General features: G+C 43.4%; 1 protein-coding gene across 3 annotated transcripts in view; it reads left to right on the forward strand.

Moving 5' to 3' along the window:
• The window catches only part of Bicc1 (BicC family RNA binding protein 1), a 279,635-nt gene extending 262,432 nt beyond the window's left edge, over positions 1-17,203 (forward strand). For 2 of the 3 annotated variants that reach the window (XM_012948611.2, XM_045137184.1), the window contains exons 16-21: positions 1,031-1,070; positions 1,407-1,561; positions 5,249-5,405; positions 8,716-8,876; positions 10,447-10,546; positions 14,807-17,203. In XM_012948611.2, the coding sequence (XP_012804065.2) occupies positions 1,031-1,070; positions 1,407-1,561; positions 5,249-5,405; positions 8,716-8,876; positions 10,447-10,546; positions 14,807-14,937 (744 nt within the window). In that variant the 3' untranslated portion in view covers positions 14,938-17,203. Of the gene's footprint in view, positions 1-1,030; positions 1,071-1,406; positions 1,562-5,248; positions 5,406-8,715; positions 8,877-10,446; positions 10,547-12,612; positions 12,692-14,806 lie in introns of all 3 variants that reach the window. The other variant, XM_045137183.1, reaches the window with a different exon arrangement.
• Positions 17,204-18,678: the final 1,475 nt, after the last annotated feature.

Below are 18,678 nucleotides of genomic sequence, written 5' to 3' on the forward strand. Positions count from 1 at the left end.
GTGCAACAGAAGCCCAGCACCTCCTAATCCTGTGTGGTGAAGGGGAATGAGATGTAATTGTATCGATTTGTTAATATCATTAGAGATTAAAACCAAATAGGTTCCATTTATCGCACTTCAAAAACCAAGACTGTGCCTGTTTTATTAGTAACTTCTTAGATTGTCTTGGCATCATTGTGCTCACCTAACTGAAGGAGAACAGTAGAAACCTTTAGCATTTATTTAAAAAAAATATTTATGGGCTGGAGAGATGGCTTAGTGGTTAAGCGCTTGCCTGTGAAGCCTAAGGACCCCGGTTCAAGGCTCGGTTCCCCAGCTTCCACGTTAGCCAGATGCACAAGGGGGCGCACGTGTCTGGAGTTCGTTAGCAGCGGCTGGAGGCCCTGGCCCGCCCATTCTCTCTCTCTCCCTCTATCTGTCTCTCTCTGTGTCTGTCGCTCTCAAACAAATAAATAAAAAAAATAGTATAATAATTTAAAAAAAATATTTATTTGGGAGAGGGAGAATGGGCATGCCAGGGCCTCCTGCCACTGCAAATGAACTCAAGATGCAAGTGCCACTTTGTGCACTGTTTTTACATGGATACTTGGGAGTCTTAACCCAGATGGTCAGGCTTTGCAAGCAAGTACCTTTAACTGATGAACTCTCCCCATCCCCTGTCACATATTTCTAGTAGGCCTTGAAACAGTACAACTTTGTTAGGCTCATTACTAGACAACTAGACATTAGCAGATAGTGTCCCAGTGTGGTAGATGTTTTAGTAAATAGGAATTTTGTTTTCACCTCTCAGGAAACACTTTATAATTTGCATAGCTTTGAGTCAGAACTGGTGCTGTATTATTTTTATTTGAAGGCGTGCTTAAACTTAACACAGTTGCCATGTATTTCTGTCATGCCATGGTGCAAAGCTTAGCTTGTGTCTCAGATAGCTATCTGGCACATAGGAATACCTTTGCTCTCTAACCATGGGGTGTCAGCAGGACACTGGGAGATGGGAACTAAAGTCATTTTCCCTGTGTTTCATTTTCAGGCATTTGACTATGAACAGAAGAAACTATTAGCAACTAAAGGTACTTGATACTTGAATGCTTTATACTTGATTGGTTTTCAGTGCAGTCATAAGTAGTTCCCCTGAACTAGTGATTTGAAAAACAGGATGCTTATTAAATTGCACAGATTCCGTTGAAATGGAAATGTATTTTATTAAATAGATCAGAAGTCACATAGCTGCTTTCATTTATAACTTCTTTGGATAAAATGCCTTAATGTATTCTTAGCCATTTTGTGTCAACAAATAACCTTCACTTAAAATTCATCACATATAGGAAACACACACACAAATTATCAGTGCTTTCTGCAATGTATTAAGAACCTCAAGCATGTGTTTGATGTTCTGTTTTCTGAAGCGATGTTAAAGAAGCCAGTGGTAACGGAGGTCAGAACGCCCACTAACACCTGGAGTGGCCTGGGCTTCTCGAAATCCATGCCTGCAGAGACCATCAAGGAGCTGAGGAGGGCCAACCACGTGTCCTACAAGCCCACAATGACAACCACTTATGAGGTTCGTAGAGTCAACCTATCTGTCCTTTCCCTAAATGTCCACTGCTAGCTTTCTCCTATCCCTGGTTCTTTAGAGACATAGGACAAATGATTAGTGCTGGCTTGGTTTCTTCTCTGTTCTTGGAAATGTGTTTCTATAAAATTGATGCAATCTTATATAATGTGCCCTTTCTCTCCTAGTATTGTTGAACAGCTATTTAGGAAATGGTTAGTTGAAAGTGGGCTTTTATTGGGAGGGAGGGGTAGATACCACAAATGACAGAGTATAGGGTTAAGAAAACACAAAAGACAAATGTAATTATTTCACAAAACTGTATGACTCCTTTTGTCCAAGAGTATCAGTAGTGAACCCACCATGGTTCGGGGGGAGACATATTCAACAAAAAGTTTTTTTCAGATATGAGTTAAAAATTCAGTGTGTTCAGATGTGCCAAGAGCTCAGCAGGAAGCATCACAAACAAGAGCTGCAGGCTCTTTGTCTCCCAGATGTTGGTAGCACACATTCTGGTGAGACTGGGAAGCTGGCGTTCTTTGTGTGTAACAGAGGGTCCCGACCTCTACCCTTGTAGCCAAGCTCCGTGTGACTCAGAGCAGGCGTCATTCATCAAACAGTGCCGGACTTTGGCCATAGGCCTTCAGGAGTCAGGGTGGGAACACACACACACACACACACACACACACACACACACACACACACACACACCTGAGAGATGTCCAACCCCAAGGAGTAGAGCTCCTCAAGCTGAAAACACTTGCTGGTGAACATTTCATTAATAGCTTACCATTTGTAGATGGACATCTGTCTATCCATTTTCTTTGTAATGAGACTGCTGATGAAAGGTAAAAGAAACTTCTTTTAATGATTCTGTGCTGGGTGGCGCACTCCTTTAATCCCAGCCCTCTGGAGGCAGAGGTAGGAGGATTGCTGTGCCACCCTGAGACTACATAGTAAATTCCAGGTGAGCCTGGGCTAGAGTGAGACCCTACCTTGAAAAAAATACAACAACAACAAAAATTCTTTGTCTTTTACAAGTAAGCAAACAAGAAAATTCTCTTGAAATACTAGAAAGAATCGTCCCCTGTGAATTCCAATGTTGGATTGCAGTAGCCATCTGCAGTCTACCTTTAAAGATTGAAGTCACTGTTAGTCAATGGTAGGAATTCAGGAAACATCTTCAGGCTGTAGGAGGTTCGTGCCTCTTCTGTCTTGGACACTCCAGCAGAAAAGATAAACCACAATATAATCCCAAGACCTTCTGCCCAGCACCCAGCAGTACACAATCTCCTTTCCTCATCCCTGAACAATGATGGACGGAGTTGGTGATTCTGTGGTTTTGGAAATGGATCACTTCAGTTTAGACATGTCCCCTCATTCCCTTGATGCCCACAATGCTGCAAGTAGAAAACTGCAGTAACCCAGGGGTCGGGTTCAGGGCTGCAAGACTGCATCGGCCACTGGATCATATCCAGGTGGAATGAGGTTTCCCTCTGTGGAGCCCGAACTTCCCTACGCAGAAGTGGGGCAGACTGCTTATAGGAGCAGAGCCTGAGAGGCAAAAGAGCAAACTCCTGGTCTGCTCATCCCAGAAGTGGGCTAGCTGCCTCTTACAGCAGCCTGAGGTAAAAAGAAGCTGAGGAGAAGTTCAGTTTAAGCCACTAGTAAACCTGCTGCATCTGCCATCACCGCCTCTCCTGCACTGACATTTTAATTGAATAGCCAAACACACACAAGACAGAGCAGCCAGTAATGCATGAACAACTATGAGAAAGGGTAAGAAACTTTCTACTATGGATAACCCTCAAACATTTGTTAAAGGAAGGGTGTGACCTGCAGGACTCTGATGATCCAGAGCACACACCTACTCTGACCATAGAGCAACTACATTCAGCCCACCTGCTATCTTCAATAGCTCTGTGGGCCCTCATTGTCCTCAGCACTGTTTAGCACGTCTTACACATGTATGTTTGTGCTGAGGTCAAAGTCCAACCTGGCCTCTGAGGAAAGGAGCATAGAGCAGATCTTAGATCAGTGAGTCAGCATCTAACCATTGCTTGCCACCACTGGGCATCTGTGCTGTTCAGGACAAAGGTGCACCGAGGCAGAAGAAACCTGGTCACATTGCTTTAAACAGGTGGATTATTCAGTTGTAAGATTACCTTTATGGCAGTTACAAGTAAGGAATTTAGCATCTCAGAGCAGTAATATTAAAATCTATTTGTAAAGTCCATCAGAAATATTCCTGGTTCTTCCCCATAGTTCATCACCACAATAACACTATATCCATTCCCTTAAACCAGCAAGGCCATCGCATAGATCTATGAAAGGGAGTATTTGGGATTCATTCAGTAATGGACAAATGTGAATCACCCATCATATTCCAGAGACGGTTCTATGCACTAGAAACGTGAGCACAAGGTTCTAGCTTTCGAGAGCACAGAGTTTGCTTTCTGGTGGGTGAGAAGAAACACATAACAAGGAAATGAGGCATTAGGCACTAGAAGTGCTATAACCATGAAATGGAGGTTTGAGAATGGACAGTTACAAAACCAGCTACTCTTTGAAGACCTTGGGAATGAGTATTAAATCAAAGGAATGCCTGGAACAACCGTCCTATTGTCAGAATTTTCTGGAGAGTTCTTCTAGCAGAAGGTAGATGGGCTGGTGAAACATTGGAGGTGAGGTTGGATAGAAAGGTTAATATAGCTCATCTGGGCCTGTGTCAAGTACAGTGGACACACATGACTTAAAACGGAGGCATGGTCTGTTCTAGCTGGTGTTTAAAAAATCTACATTGTTTTATGTAGTAAGTTATGGGATGAAGAGCAGTGGCATGAGTGGCATCAGAATGGCATTAAGAAGGTAGTTGGCAGGGCTGGAGAGATGACTTAGTGGTTAAGGCACTTGACTGCAAAGCCTAAGGACCCAGGTTCAGTGCCCATGTAAAGCCAGATGCATGAAGTGGCCCATGCATCTGGAGTTTGTTTGCAGAGGCTGGAGGCCCTGACATACCCATTCTATCCCTCCCTCTCCTTGTAAATAAAAAAAGGAGGGAGATGGCCACAGTCATGGAGATGGAGAGGAGGGGGTATTGGGGGTGTATTAGAGATATTTTCAGAATTTGCCTATGGCTTGGATGAGTGCGTTGAGAATGTCCCTGCAGGCGGATGGCAGAGTTGCGTGCCAGAGCACAGGAGTCCCAAGAGGAGAGGGCTCTGAGGAGCTGGTGGGAATGAGTAGAGCGGTGTGCTCAGCCTGGAGCACACTGAGCTTGAAATGCTAACGGGCCAGTAAGAGGGAGGTGTCAGACTGGCCGCTTTGTGAGGGTGAAGTTCAACAGAAAGGGCACCTCCAGAGACCGAATTCTGCAGGCTCCTGCTCCCAGTAAGCTTCCCAAAGGCTGGAGATTACTCAATGAGACAGTGTAAATAGAAAAAGGATCCTAGGAGCACACCCCAGGGAAGCCTGAAATTCCAAACAGAAAAGAAGCAGAGGGTCCACTGAGGACACAGGGCGTCTTTACCCTGGGCACTGAGTAGGCAGAGCCCCTCCATGTGTGAGTCTGTCCTTGGTTGCTGGAGGACAAAAGCTACACAAAGACTCAACAGTCCCCTCTGGAGAGCCAGGAGGCTGTGCTTAGCAATGATGTCATTTGGACTCATTTTCTTATCTGGTGTACCCTGTTTCCAGGGCTCCCCAGTGTCCCTGTCACGATCCAGCAGTCGTGAGCGCTTGGGGAGTGGAAGCGAGTCAGACAACTGGAGAGACCGGAACGGCATGGGACCCGTGAGTCACAGTGGATTTACGGCACCTGTCGGCAGCCCCAAGCGGAAGCAAAATAAATCAAGTGAGTTTTGACTTCTTTTTGGACTTTTAGACATAAGCTGCTTAGAATGTGCTCATCCAGTTTGAAGTGATAAAGGGTGACTGGTACCCAAGACATCAAGTATCACCTGCCTGCCCTCCCCAGGAAGCCGGCACGTAGCTCTCTCCAGTCAGTGCATTTTACACTTCGTACTCTGTGTGTCTGCACACACACATTTTGTATGTATGTATGTATGTATGTCTGACCCTCTCAAATTCAAAGCCCACAAGGCAGAGCCATTTTCACTCAGTGAACATGTAGGAAGTGCCTGGCGCTTCCTGCCCAGGAGCCTAGCAGGCATGTTGTATTACTGGACTTCTCATTGCTGGGACAAAATGCCTGACGCAATTCCATTTAAAGGAGGAAAGCTTTATTTGGCTTATGGTTCCAAAGGGTCAAGTCCATCAGGGCAGAGCCAGGCAGGCATGGTGGCAGGAGCTCGTCCCTTTCAGTCCAGTGAGGAAACAGCAGGTTCACGAATGTCCCTGCTCAGCCACCTCTCTTTATTCAGCCATCTCAGGAGATGGCACTGCCTACAGTGACAGGCGGGATCCTCCCCTCGCAATTAACCTCATCTAGAGGACCCCTCAGACATGTCTGAAGACTTGTTTCCAGGTTGACATCACATCCTGTCAATGTGACCATCACACAGGTGCTTAATGAAGGAGTAATGCCTGCATGAACATCAAGATGAGTAAAGGGCAAAGCACTGAGAAAAGAACAGCGACAAGTTAGCATAAGTAGATGAGAAGCATGTCAACACGGTTGTCCTGTCTGAGCGAAGATGGCCGAGACTTAGTCTGGTGCATTTTGTCTGCAATGGCAGCCACTCTTCTAGGCTGTATCAATAGGAAAACAGACAAGAGTTGACATGGCCATCACAAGGTCTGCTCATAATCTTTTTAAAAAATATTTGAGAGAGAATGGGTACACTTAGGGCCTTCCTGCCACTGCAAACAAACTCTGGACACATGTGCCACCTTGTGCATCTGCCTTTACATGGGTCCTGGGGAATCAAATCTGAGTTCTTAGGCTTTGCAGGCAAGTGGCTTAATCACTAAGCCATCTCTCCAGCCTTCATAATGTCTTTTTAGTCATGGCTCTTGACATATGTAGCTTAGAATGGTTAGAGGTACCCAGTGACCTCTGCACTCATCTGGAGTGTAACTGTCAGTAGTGACCAGTAATCAAGCCTCACATGTGAAGAGCAGCCATAGCTGTTGTCCTGAATAAGAAGGCATGGTCAGTGACCACTGATGTACTGAGGCCCTCTGCTCTGTCCATCCTTGGACACTCCTCTGTCTGTTTTGATGATTTGGTAACTTCCGCTCTAAGGCAAGCTGCTGTGTGGACCCCACAGCCCAACAGTGAAAGGACCCATGGCAGGGCAGCTCTTGGGATGGAGATACTGCTTACTTCCTGATTGCTGCCTGCCAGTTAATTCTGCTTCTCTTTCCTTCATTGAAAATTAGATAATTACCACTGGTAGTAGGTCATTGAATTGAAGATTAGGGTAGAGGGAGAGCTGGCTCAGCAGTTGAGGCACTTGACTGCAACACCTAATGACCTGGATTTGATTCCCCACCACAGCCATCTGCACAAAGTAGTACAGGTGTTTGGAGTTCATTTCCTGTAGCTAGAGGCCCTGGCATGCCCATTCTCCCTTCTTAGAAATATATTTTAAAAAAAAATGAGGGGATAGGAGAGAAGGCTTTGTGAATAAGGCACTTGCCTATGAAGTGTGAGGGCCCAGGTTCAGTTCCCTAGTGCCCATGTAAAGCCAGATGCCCAAAGTGTTGCATGCATCTGGAGGCCCTAGCACACCATTGTCTCTGCCTCGCCAATAAATAAAAATATTTTTTTTTAAAAAGATGAGGGTTAAGATGGGGGAGAAGCTCACTAACAATGATTTAAGTGGCAACTTATGGCTTTTATTGGAAGTTGGAAGAGTATGAGAGGTTTAAAAGAGTATATAAGAACCAATAATTAACAAAGACGCTTAAGGAAAGTTATGTGCCATTATTACACATTTTATTTCCAAACATCTGTTCTTTACATTTTTACTTAGCCAGTATGTGTGGCGTCGTTCCTCAGTAAGAACGTTTTGTCTGAGTCTTCCACGTCCACAGTGTGCTTTGTGCTGGAAGGACCTTCTGCCTCCCCCTGGCTTCATTGCAGGGCTACTGGCCCAGGTCTGAGATCCTCAGTTTTTTCTGAGCATTCCTGTTCACACCAGTTGCTCACGTGCAGGCTTTGGCAGCACTACTCCCCAGAAAGTCACTGAGAGTAAGTTAGATGGTCAGTGACCACTGACATACTGAGGCCCTCTGCTCTGTCCACCCTTGGACACTCCTCTGTCTGTTTTGATGATTTGGTAACTTCCGCTCTAAATGATCGAATGTGCTGGGATAGTATTTTTAGGGGCTTGGGAGGACCCTTTCACGATTTTCCTTCCATTTGAGGTATGTAAAGGACTCTTCAGTTGGGTGGGGAAAAGTGATCGGGGCACTAGAAATGGTACAAAACATGACTGCTAGATCCAGGGGTGTACCGATGCCTCGAGCAGCGTGGAGGCCTCTCCCTCCCCTCACGAGACTCCCTCTCCCAGCTGGGTTCTTGCTGGAAGGAGAACTCTCCCAGGCAGCCACGAGCCAGGGCTTGATGACGTATTCAGTGCAAGTCTATGGTCCTTCGGTCTGAGAACCATGCAGTGGTGACAGCCTTGCCCCCACGTCACTTGCAGAGCTATGTCCTCACCTCTGCATAGCTATTTTTTCCCAAGAGACATTAAACTGTCATAAGTGACATCTGAGGACTTAAGCCTACCCCCTGTTACTTCAGAATTTCTCACTTTAAAATCACCCAGATCAGTGAACCCTATGCCCAGTTCTACCTTCCAAGGCAATGGGATTTGTGTGTGACAATCTTCTCCAGTCTTCCTGCTGAAGGACGTAGAGGGCCATCCACAGGGAGCCTAGACTTGTAACACTTTTCCATGCCTTTATGTCCACGGGATTCTCTTCCTGGGTCTTCGTCTAATTCCCATCAACTCAGTTATACACTGACTGCTTCTGAATGCTCCAGGAGAAACCACAAATGGTTATTATCTACAGAGGCACTCTGCTCAATTTCTGCCTCCCAAACATAACTTTGAAATGGCAGCAGCCTCAATGAAAACAGTAGGCAGTGTTTATTAATGAAAATCCCAGAGTTACTGCTCTGTTGAGATACCCCATGAAATCAGAAACATGTCTCTGGGCGTTTGTACTCAGGTCTGTCCGTTGCCTTGCAGCCGAACACTATCTCAGCAGTAGCAACTACATGGACTGCATCTCCTCGCTGACAGGCAGCAATGGCTGTAACCTTAACAGCTGTTTCAAAGGCTCTGACCTCCCTGAGCTGTTCAGCAAACTGGGCCTGGGCAAATACACAGATGTCTTCCAGCAACAAGAGGTCAGTTACTATTTTTTCCAAGTGTTATGGGATGACAAACTCCCTCAGATAGCTTGTGCTTTTACTAAGATTCACGTGAACCTCAGCTTTTCCTTGATGCTAAAAAAATACAATTTTGTGCTTTATTTAGTGTGAAATGTAGAAAATCAGGTTTACAAAAATGCTTCTTAGCCACACGATCTAACTGGTGAGATGACTCAGAGGAACTTTTGGATCCCCTGAGGTCAGTGTTATAAACTATAGAATTTGGCAGTTGAGCCCATTGCTGTGTTTAGAGGGAAACAGCAGCAACACAAGTTAATATCCACCCCTCGTTGTGCCGAGGTCTGTCCTCACAAATTCAACATGCTAACTTGGTGCAAAAGTCAGTATATGGACTGACACAGAGTTGCAGCCATGGATAGTGGTCAGCTGCCGCCTGGTACACCTCAGAATGGCTAACCAGGAGCATTCAGGAAGTTCTAGAAATTGGTCTCTTTCAAATCAACACAGCCCCCAAGTTTGCGGTGGCCTACGTTTGATTAAATCAGCAATTTTCAGGTACTCAGCATTCAACGAAGTAGTTGAACTTTTTATTAGGTACTTTATGATATAAATTCAGTATTTTTGGACCATGGCTCAATAAATAAGTGGGAGATTCCCATGCATTTATTGAATTTTATTTTCTGTTGCATAGTCAGGAACTTTCTGAAGTGCACGACCCTCTGTGCCCGAGCACAGAGCGGGGCCTTTGGCTAAATGGGAAGTGCTCCTCACTGAGGAAGCAAGCCTGGGAATCTGAATGTATCTGAAAAAGCAAAATTTCCAAATCATGTTCTGTAGAGCTTAGTGAAAAATATCTTCTGCTTTCTTTTTTTTTTTTAATATTGAGATAGGATTTAACAAGAATTCTCCATTAGCCAGCCCCAGGAGATTAAATCATTGTAACACCCCAGTGAATTCAGCTACTGCCCTACCCCTGACTTAGTGCCTCCGGCAGCCTTGCAAGGTACATAACGTCAGTCCTGTGCACTCCGTGGTGGGAGGAAGAGCAGTGGAACCTAGTCTGTGTGCTGTGATTGCTTCTTACCCTATTCGAAGGTAGTGAAGACTCTTTTCCTCTACACAGTAAGGCAAGTGAACTGAGGACATCTGGGAATTCCTGTAATGAACAATTGAAGATACCATATATTTAGTTTCTTCTTATAACCTAAAGCTAAGAAATACTTTTCTTATTCAGGGACAGGTACATGTACAATACTAATTTCCCTTTTTGCCATAGCTGCCCAGAGCTAAGTTTTTAAAATCTCATTTCAGTAAATCACTGGCTTAGACTGCCTCCACTAGTCAGACTTTCATTTCACCATGTGCATTGCTAAATTTTTGGCCCTGAGGTCACTGCAGCATTAATAAATAGGTGGAGAGATAGTTTAGTGGTCAAAGCACTTGCCTGCAAAGCCTAAGGATTTGTGCTCAACTCTCCAGGTCCTATATAAGCCAGGCACACCACTTCTCTCTTGTACAAAAAGAAAAATAGGTCCAGTAGTAGTGAAAATAGCCAAGTTCCTTAATAGCTTATTTTCCCTCACAGATCGATCTTCAGACGTTCCTCACACTCACGGATCAGGATCTAAAGGAGCTGGGAATCACTACTTTTGGTGCCAGGAGGAAAATGCTGCTTGCTATCTCAGGTGAATATGTGTTCAACTCATACCTTAAAATTTGGAAGTTCTGCCCCTCAGTGGCTGGCTTAGTCCTGTGACACAGTGGTACTCTTGCTCAAGGCCCCTTCATCAAGGCCATGACTTGACAAAGTCATTCCTGAGAAGAGAGTCCAGAAAAATCTAACCAAAACTTCCCCTGCGAGTTGGGTGACAACAAAATTCCTTCAGCAGATCATGAACCCACTGGGGGATGGTTCTTTAATGGTCTTGAATTCCGTGTTCACGTGTGTGTGTGTCCCTGTACACTAAGATCACTGCCTAGAGAAGAAAAGGGCAGTTTCTGGTGTACTTGGAACCTGCTGGTATTGGAATTTGTGAGTCTCAGAGAGGTATTATCGTAAAGGTACTCACAGGGTGAAGAAAAAAGATGCCTGCCTTCTTAGCGCTATCTGTTTTTATTGGGTGACACTCATTTGAAAGGATGATGCACTTCATGTTGTTCAGGCAAAAGTGAGGAGGGGAGATTAATTTCTGAAGGTTGGGATCTTGTATATCACATTTATACAGACCTGTCTCTTGCAAAGACCATGACTTCGCTGTTTCAGAATGTTGACCTGGCATGCTGGGCCTCTGAGGCCAGCTGCATCCAACTAGTTAAAAAAAAAAAAAAAAAAAGCCCATCCCAGGAAGATCAGCAAATGCTGTTCAAAACCTCAGTGGTTTCCATGGTATTTATCAGGAGATTGGGTTTCTGTGATTGCCTCTGCAGCAGACAACCAACCTAAGGGCAGCCCTGAGGTGTGTCCACACCAGCTCTAGGAGTGTGCCTGTCCCTGGAGCAAAGACCCTCAATTCCTGTTTGCTCATAAGATCAGCCCTGCAGGAGACAGATGCTTCTCCTGGGCCACATCATGAGCTCTTGGTGTGGTTGATTATATAAGGTGACCTTCCATTTCTAAGACCTGGCCTTTCATGGTATATTATCAGACATAGTACTACAAGTACACATTATTAACGGGGTGTTCCTTATTTAATTCTTTTTACTAATTTGGGAAAAAAATTTCCAATTTGTTTATTCTAAATCTTACTCCTAAATGGTTATTCTTAGTTTAAAATGATATATTTCCCGGGCGTGGTGGCGCACGCCTTTAATCCCAGCACTCGGGAGTAGAGGTAGGAGGATCGCTGTGAGTTCGAGGCCACCCTGAGACTACATAGTGAATTCCAGGTCAGCCAGAGTGAGACCCTACCTCGAAAACGACAACAACAAAAAAAAAACAAAAAAAGTGATATATTCGTGTATTTATAAGTGAAATTGATATTTAATGATACATTCATGGAGTGGTAGGGACAACATAAGGAAAACAATGCTTTCCTTAATGCTCAAAGCTCCTCTGTCTCATCATAGATTGCAGATCTGTTCTCTTCCCTGGAATGTAGTAGCACCTTTCAGACTGGATTTTGGGGAATACTGTGGGATGCAAGAGGGATTTGGAATCCTCTTTGAAATTTTTAATCAGCTGAGCATAGGTCCTCTGACGCAACATGCTGGCTCTGTAGACTGCCTTTCTCAACGGGTTCACGTTTCAAAGGGAATTGTAGATGTGGACTAAGGTACCTTATGGACGCTCAAGGATGGCTTTGCCTTTCTATGTTGAGTGCATTTGTCTGACACTGGTAAATCATTTTCTCTGCAAGGAATGTTTTTCTCTGGTTCAACTTACCTGAAAACAAAGACATGCATTTCTACTCTCAAAAGAGTCATTCCATTTCCAGGTAGACACAGGCTAGCTAGGCACTTAACTCACCTTTGTCTTGTTAGTTTAATCCAAAAATCCTTTTCAAAATTTTTAAACACCACTGGATTTTTTTCAGCTAGAGGTTTTTGTGTTTTGACCTTGGGTCAGTAGGCATGCATTTTAATGTTATAGGACATGAATCAAAGAATACTTTTTTAAGTAAAAAATTTGCAAATTTCCTAGTGGCAGGTTAGTTAAGTGGACATGGACTCAGATAGGTCAGGTAGCATCCTGTTTTCAAGCTTCCCGCCACAGCCTCAGGTAGATCTAACGTCTCCCGACCTATTCTTTTAGTTTGTGACTCTGTTCAGATCCGCAACAAGATCCTGAGAGCTGCCAGGATTGTGTGAACCTTGGAATTTCAAAGAAAAAGGTTGGTATTTTCCAAAACTATCCCTTAGGCTTTCTTTGAAAAAGCTATCAGAGGAAGGAGCTTGTTTTTTAATTGAAAAAAAGAAAATCCTTAAGTAGGAGTTGACCTTTGATAACATCTCTGGCAGGTTTGTCTCTGTGCTTCATTTACAGAAAAATAATTGTGTGTGTATTCTCCTAGAAATCACATCTTTCAGGGCAATGGAATCCCCTTAATTTTTATTCTTTTGGAGATAAGCTGATGTAACTTGATAAGAGTAACATTACACTCTGTTCTGAAAGTTTTCTTCCTTTACGTGCTCAGCTGCACAGGGTAAGTGTGTTAGGGGAGAAAACTGTTCCAGAAGATCCCTTCTCTATTGTGCGGGGCAGTCCGCTGGCTGGGACGCTGTGGCCCCATGAGCACATGGAGATGAGGTCTCCCAGGCTGTGCACTTAGTGAAAGGGGTTGCATTTCTTCTTCAGTCTCCTGTCACTTTGCCCGAGAATTCTTTCACCTCAGTTTCAGGGTGCTGTTCTGGGGTCACCTTCAGTAGGAAAGCATTACAACTCAGAGCCTGCTCGCTGATGGGTGTCTGTTGTTCATAAAGAACTTTAGTATACCAAATTTACTTTTAAGTGTAGGAACAGATAGAGTGTAAGCAGATGCTTTGTCACGGGAACTCCAGCACACTCTGCTGATGGTGGCCTCCTCTCTTCATGGGGCCTTGAATTCACCAGCTCCATCTCAGTGGATGTGCTGAAGGTGACTTCACTGCTTTGTAAACTTGTTTCTAAGCTAGAGAATTCTCATATTATCTTAGGGGCAGGGCTGGACTGAACAAAATAATTGTGTCATGTAAATTATGTCATTATGAACAAAACAGATTGCTCTCTACCCCTGCTTTGATCCTTACAGGGCAGGAATTTAAGAAATATTGGGGTGAACTGTTACTAATACCTGTGTTCTCATCCTAAGGCGCCACTGTAGCTGGTCGTGGCTTACAGTGTAACTTCTAAGGGACATGTGTGTGTATGTGGGTGAAAAACTGAGTTCGTGCAAACATAAGGTGTAGGAATCACTTGTTCCACTGCCTCTAAACCAGTGACAGCTTTGAGATTGTCAATTCTGCAGTCTTTCTAACCTACTCAAAGTGAACAAATCAGAAGGCATGTGAGCCCCATTTCCTGCCAACTCCACTAAGTATATTTGTTTTGTTTTTGTATGATTAGGGGACATGGAGTCTCCAACCATTATCTGTTAGCCTATCACCAAGTTTTTAAAAAAGCATGTTTTATAATTACTCTGGCATCTTTCAAATTAAAATAGTAAAGTCACTTTAAAAATCCTAAGTTATTTTTCAGTCAGAAACACACTCGGACTGTGTGCATAGTCACAGGATGACGTCACACTAGCCTCGCCGCCCCTGCCAGAACCTTGAGTTTAGGGATGGTGCTCATGCTTTTCTTGTTCTAAAGCACAAAGAAATGTAAGCTTATTCTGTCCTTACTTCAAGAGATGAGGAAGCCCAAGGGTGTGGTGAGGGCAAGAGAAGATCACATTCATTACACTGCTACTCTTAATGGTCCCATCACATCACACTGTTGCATTGACAGATGTCAACACAAGTGTTAGAGGGAACATTGGAATCATAACAGTACCCAAGGCAGTTTTGCCTGCCTACCCTGCCCAGTATATGTGCTTTTAAGTTGTTTTTTTAAAAAAGGAAGCATACTATCTTAACACTGGTTACATAGAGGCGTTCAATAAGTGCAAACATCTTCTATGTCCTTGGTATTCCACCTGTCAAATGCCTTCACTTTCCTTAATTATGCCTCCCTTCCTTCCCCTGCAGAGTCCCAAGTGGATTCTGAGAGGGACATTCCTACAGGTAGTTTATAGACCACAATAAAAAGTTTGCTGCCTTTGGCTTTCTGAGCAACCACTACACACCTTTAACATCAGGCTTTCTGTGATTTCAGAAACGTGTTCATCATTAACTGCAAATCTGCCTTTTGCCACCAGCCCTGATTTCCCCCAACAGTCTACTGCATCCCCTTTTCCTGAGCGATGCCATGCCTTATTCTTGATTGAACTAACAATTCTCTCTTTTTCTGTCTCCCTTCTCCCCTCTAGAGCTAAATAAAAACCGAAGAAAGCTCTTTGAACCGCCAAATGCACGCACCTCTTTCCTGGAAGGTGGAGCAAGTGGGAGGCTTCCCCGCCAGTATCACTCCGACATGGCCAGTGCCAATGGCTGCTGGTAGCAGTACCGTCTAGAAGCACACCTGCTCTCTGCAGCGCTGGACACGACCTGCGCCCCGCCGTCACTCTGCCCAGCCTCAGCTTCCTGGATGTCTATCAGGACCAAAGCAGCAAATTCACACCTGTATGGGTGATGAGAAGAGAGATGCTCTTATTTTGACACAGAAACACCAAAGGTGGACTGCTTTTTAAAATGACAGTTGGACAGAATTTACAAGACGAGGGGTAGGGCTCTATTTCTTTTTATTTACCTATATTACATATGCACTGATTTTTTTAAATGAAGGATAAATTGACATCTGGGATGCCAGGAAACTCTGAAGTTATTTGTTTGCTTGTTTTGTGTTGGTTTTTAGGAATTTGAAAAACTAATCAAGGTAGAAATTTTTGGCACTGCTTTGAAATAATGATTGAGGTCTTCCAGCACTTTACATGGTCTCCTTTCTCATCCTGTGGAAGTGTTCTCCCTCTTATTTCCATGTCTTCTGCCATTGGTACACATCTGATTTAGTCATGTTTTTTCTGACTATATCACATTTTTATTTCAAGTGGTACTACATATTAGTTTCTATGCAGAATATTCTGTGATTTGGGAAATGTGAGTCTGCTTGAAAATGGACCAGCTTTGTTCATTTGTGTCAGCCTCCTAGAAGCATGGTGATGAACACAGTTCACATTAACAGGTACATAGACCAAATGGACTTTGACATTTATTCTGTGCAGTCATTATAAGTAGCTGCCGCCTGTACTGCTAAGGTGATTTTAATGGTTGTCTAAAGGCAAAGGGCTGTTTTAGTATCCTGCCACTAAAGGACATTTATTTATATCAAACTTTTATTTTTTAGATATTATAAGCATACAGTACATAATTGATGAAAGTGATATTTACTAGAGATTTATGGTAGAGAATGGACGGCATTCAATAACTGGAGCCCTAAGATTGTCACTTTATTTTAAAAGCCAAATAATTACCTGAGAAGGCAGAAATGCTGCCATTATGAAAAGAAAGGTACAGTCCCTAGGATGCAGCCGCTGGCTGTGCCGCGTGTGGTCACAGGACCTTCGCAGGTGTGCACCTGTCTGCTTGAAGTCAATCTGTATTTGTTAATAGGAGGAAAAGGCCTTAAGTCTCCACGCTGACCTTTTACATGATATCTGAGTTCTAAAGGGAAAAATAACATGTTTTCTAAGTGGCTACATTTAATGTTACAATCTAATACTGTGAAAGTCCAAGAAATCAGGCAACATTATCTCCTAGGTCTTTTCAGACATCTTGTTATAGATTTAAGAATAAAGAAATCACTAAAGTGCCTTTCTTCAAACACTGTTAATCCCAAACACATTAACTTTTGGAATACTAGTCCTGGGAAGTAGCATAGGTTACCTTTAGTGATTTATTTACATTCAGCATTTCCAGACTTTATGTATGGAATTAAACCATCTCACATGCCCACAGCAATGGGGGGCTTTATACAAATGTGTTTTCAGAAATTCTTGCTGAGTACTTCTTCAAAGCCCAAGTCAAATCACTAAAGTAAGAGAATGGAAGTGACATCGTGCACATGGGAAGATTTCCACAGCATTAATGTATAGCTGGCCCTAAACTAACCCTTAACCACTGCAGGATGGAGAGAAAAGAACCCCCTCTCCTGTTTTCCAGTACAGGGCAGCCAGCCTATGTGCACAGGGTCAGGCTCCAAGCCTAACCGGATTAAATGACTCCATTCTGCCAAGATCCATCATAGCAGGATTCCAGATTTATTTCCTGATTGTTCTATAGCTGAGTTTTTTTTTAAAGTCATTGTTAGCTCATTCCCATCTCTGCCATGTATTTGGAAGAGGAAGAAAATGGGATGACTATTCAGTATTAAGTTGGTATATATTTTATGAACATTGATTTCTGTTACACCAAAGGGAAACTACCCACTTAAACTAGATTAAATAGGGTGACTAAAACAAATTTTAAAACACTGGAAAATGTTTTTTCATTTTCTCTTGATGCAATGAAGGGAATCTGATACTCCAGTATACAGAGATATTGGTGTTATATCATGCACAAAATATTTGGATTATTTGAATAAATGTTAGTTTAATCGATCTACGACTTCATAGTGACTGGTTATCTGTAAATGTAGTACAAATACTGATTGTATTTTTGTGTGATGTTTTTGTCCTGTTAGACACTTTTTTTTAAAAGATGGAATTAACATTGAAAGTGGGAATTTTCTAAACTAATCATTACATAGGAATAAATTTATATAGCCCCTTTGTATTGCTCTTTATAAATGAAATGACTTTTTAAAAAAATCTTTAAACAATCTCTGTATCTTTTTCATTTATGGGGTGGGGAGAGAAGGAATAACTAGGTATTCTCTTGCATTTTGCATCAACCGAGCGCATTTTCAAAAAGAAACTGTTTTAGCCAGTAAATCCAAAATCATCGTTTCTCTTGCCACCCATGGGTACATGTGAAAAGAGCAACAGGATAGCCCAGGTTTTATTCTGGTTGTCTTGTTCTTTTAGAACAACTCAAGTGGGTGACTGCTCAGACAGCCTCATCCATCAGAAAAGGCTCCATGCCTGAGTGAGGCTGGGATCTCACCCCATTCTCTATCAGAAGACTGCCTGCCGTTCCATGCACTGAGATTCTGGCCAGACTTGGTCTCAATCTGGAAATGGTACCATGTTACTAGTCCTGAAACTCTGCTAAGCCTTTAAGAAACCATAGCTTTTCACACAGTATATTCTCAGAAATAGCTTCATGTGAATTATCTATGCCAATGATTTTTAATTGTTTTAAGGCCAAGAGTTCTTGCGACAACTGAAATCGTGTCTATGCCAGAATGAAAAATTATCCATCCATACACTCATTCCTCATACATACATGATATACATATTGCATAATGTGCCATTACCTAGGTGAGTGACACAGACCCCACCCTCAGACCTCACTGAGTTGACATTATAAATGGACAAAGCAAGGGTGAGCTACGGTTAGCCTGTGGATCCTGGTAACTTTTCTGGAGGAGACAGACAGATATGAACACAATTCCATGTAAGTCCATCCTGGTGAACAGGGAGTTATTTGGGGTTATTTTCAAGAGCATGTGGAACTCAAAGGGAGCTGCAACCCCAGGAAGAGCCACCCCCAGCACTGCCATCTCACAGGTAGATATGGTCTCCACTCACTTCCCATAAACTCTAGCCATCCTTCCAAGACCTGGAAGGGCTGGGGAAGGCGGTAGTGGTGCTAGAACCTTGGGTCTCAGCTATGCTGTTCTGCTTTCTTCCGTGCTGTGACTGTGGGTCCAGGCCTTCTGGGGAGCCTTGAAGCTGCTTTACTCATGCCCAGTGAGGGGGGTCTACCATGCTAGCACAGAGAGCTCCACCCTTCACAAACAAGCCCATAAGCACTAAAGGGAACACTGGAGCTGTCTAGAAGCATCAATGTTTAATAAAGTTCAGAGGACTTACTATGTCCAAATAGGTCCCTACCTTCCAATACAAAACATTCCTTCCCTATCCTCCTCTCTCTTTCCATGGTTCACACATTTAACATTCTCAAGCGGAGTTTGTGGCCCAAAGGGTCATGATACCTGTTATATAATATATAATAATAGGGACCATAACTCCTCGAGTCTGAGTTTACCTTCCATCACTATTTAGAAATCAAGTTTATCTTAACACAAATGGATATTGCCAGCATGCAATAGGGTTTGGAGTTAATTCCAGATGTAGACTGC

This window comes from Jaculus jaculus, chromosome 18, assembly GCF_020740685.1.
Source record: "Jaculus jaculus isolate mJacJac1 chromosome 18, mJacJac1.mat.Y.cur, whole genome shotgun sequence".
Taxonomy (NCBI): domain Eukaryota; kingdom Metazoa; phylum Chordata; class Mammalia; order Rodentia; family Dipodidae; genus Jaculus; species Jaculus jaculus.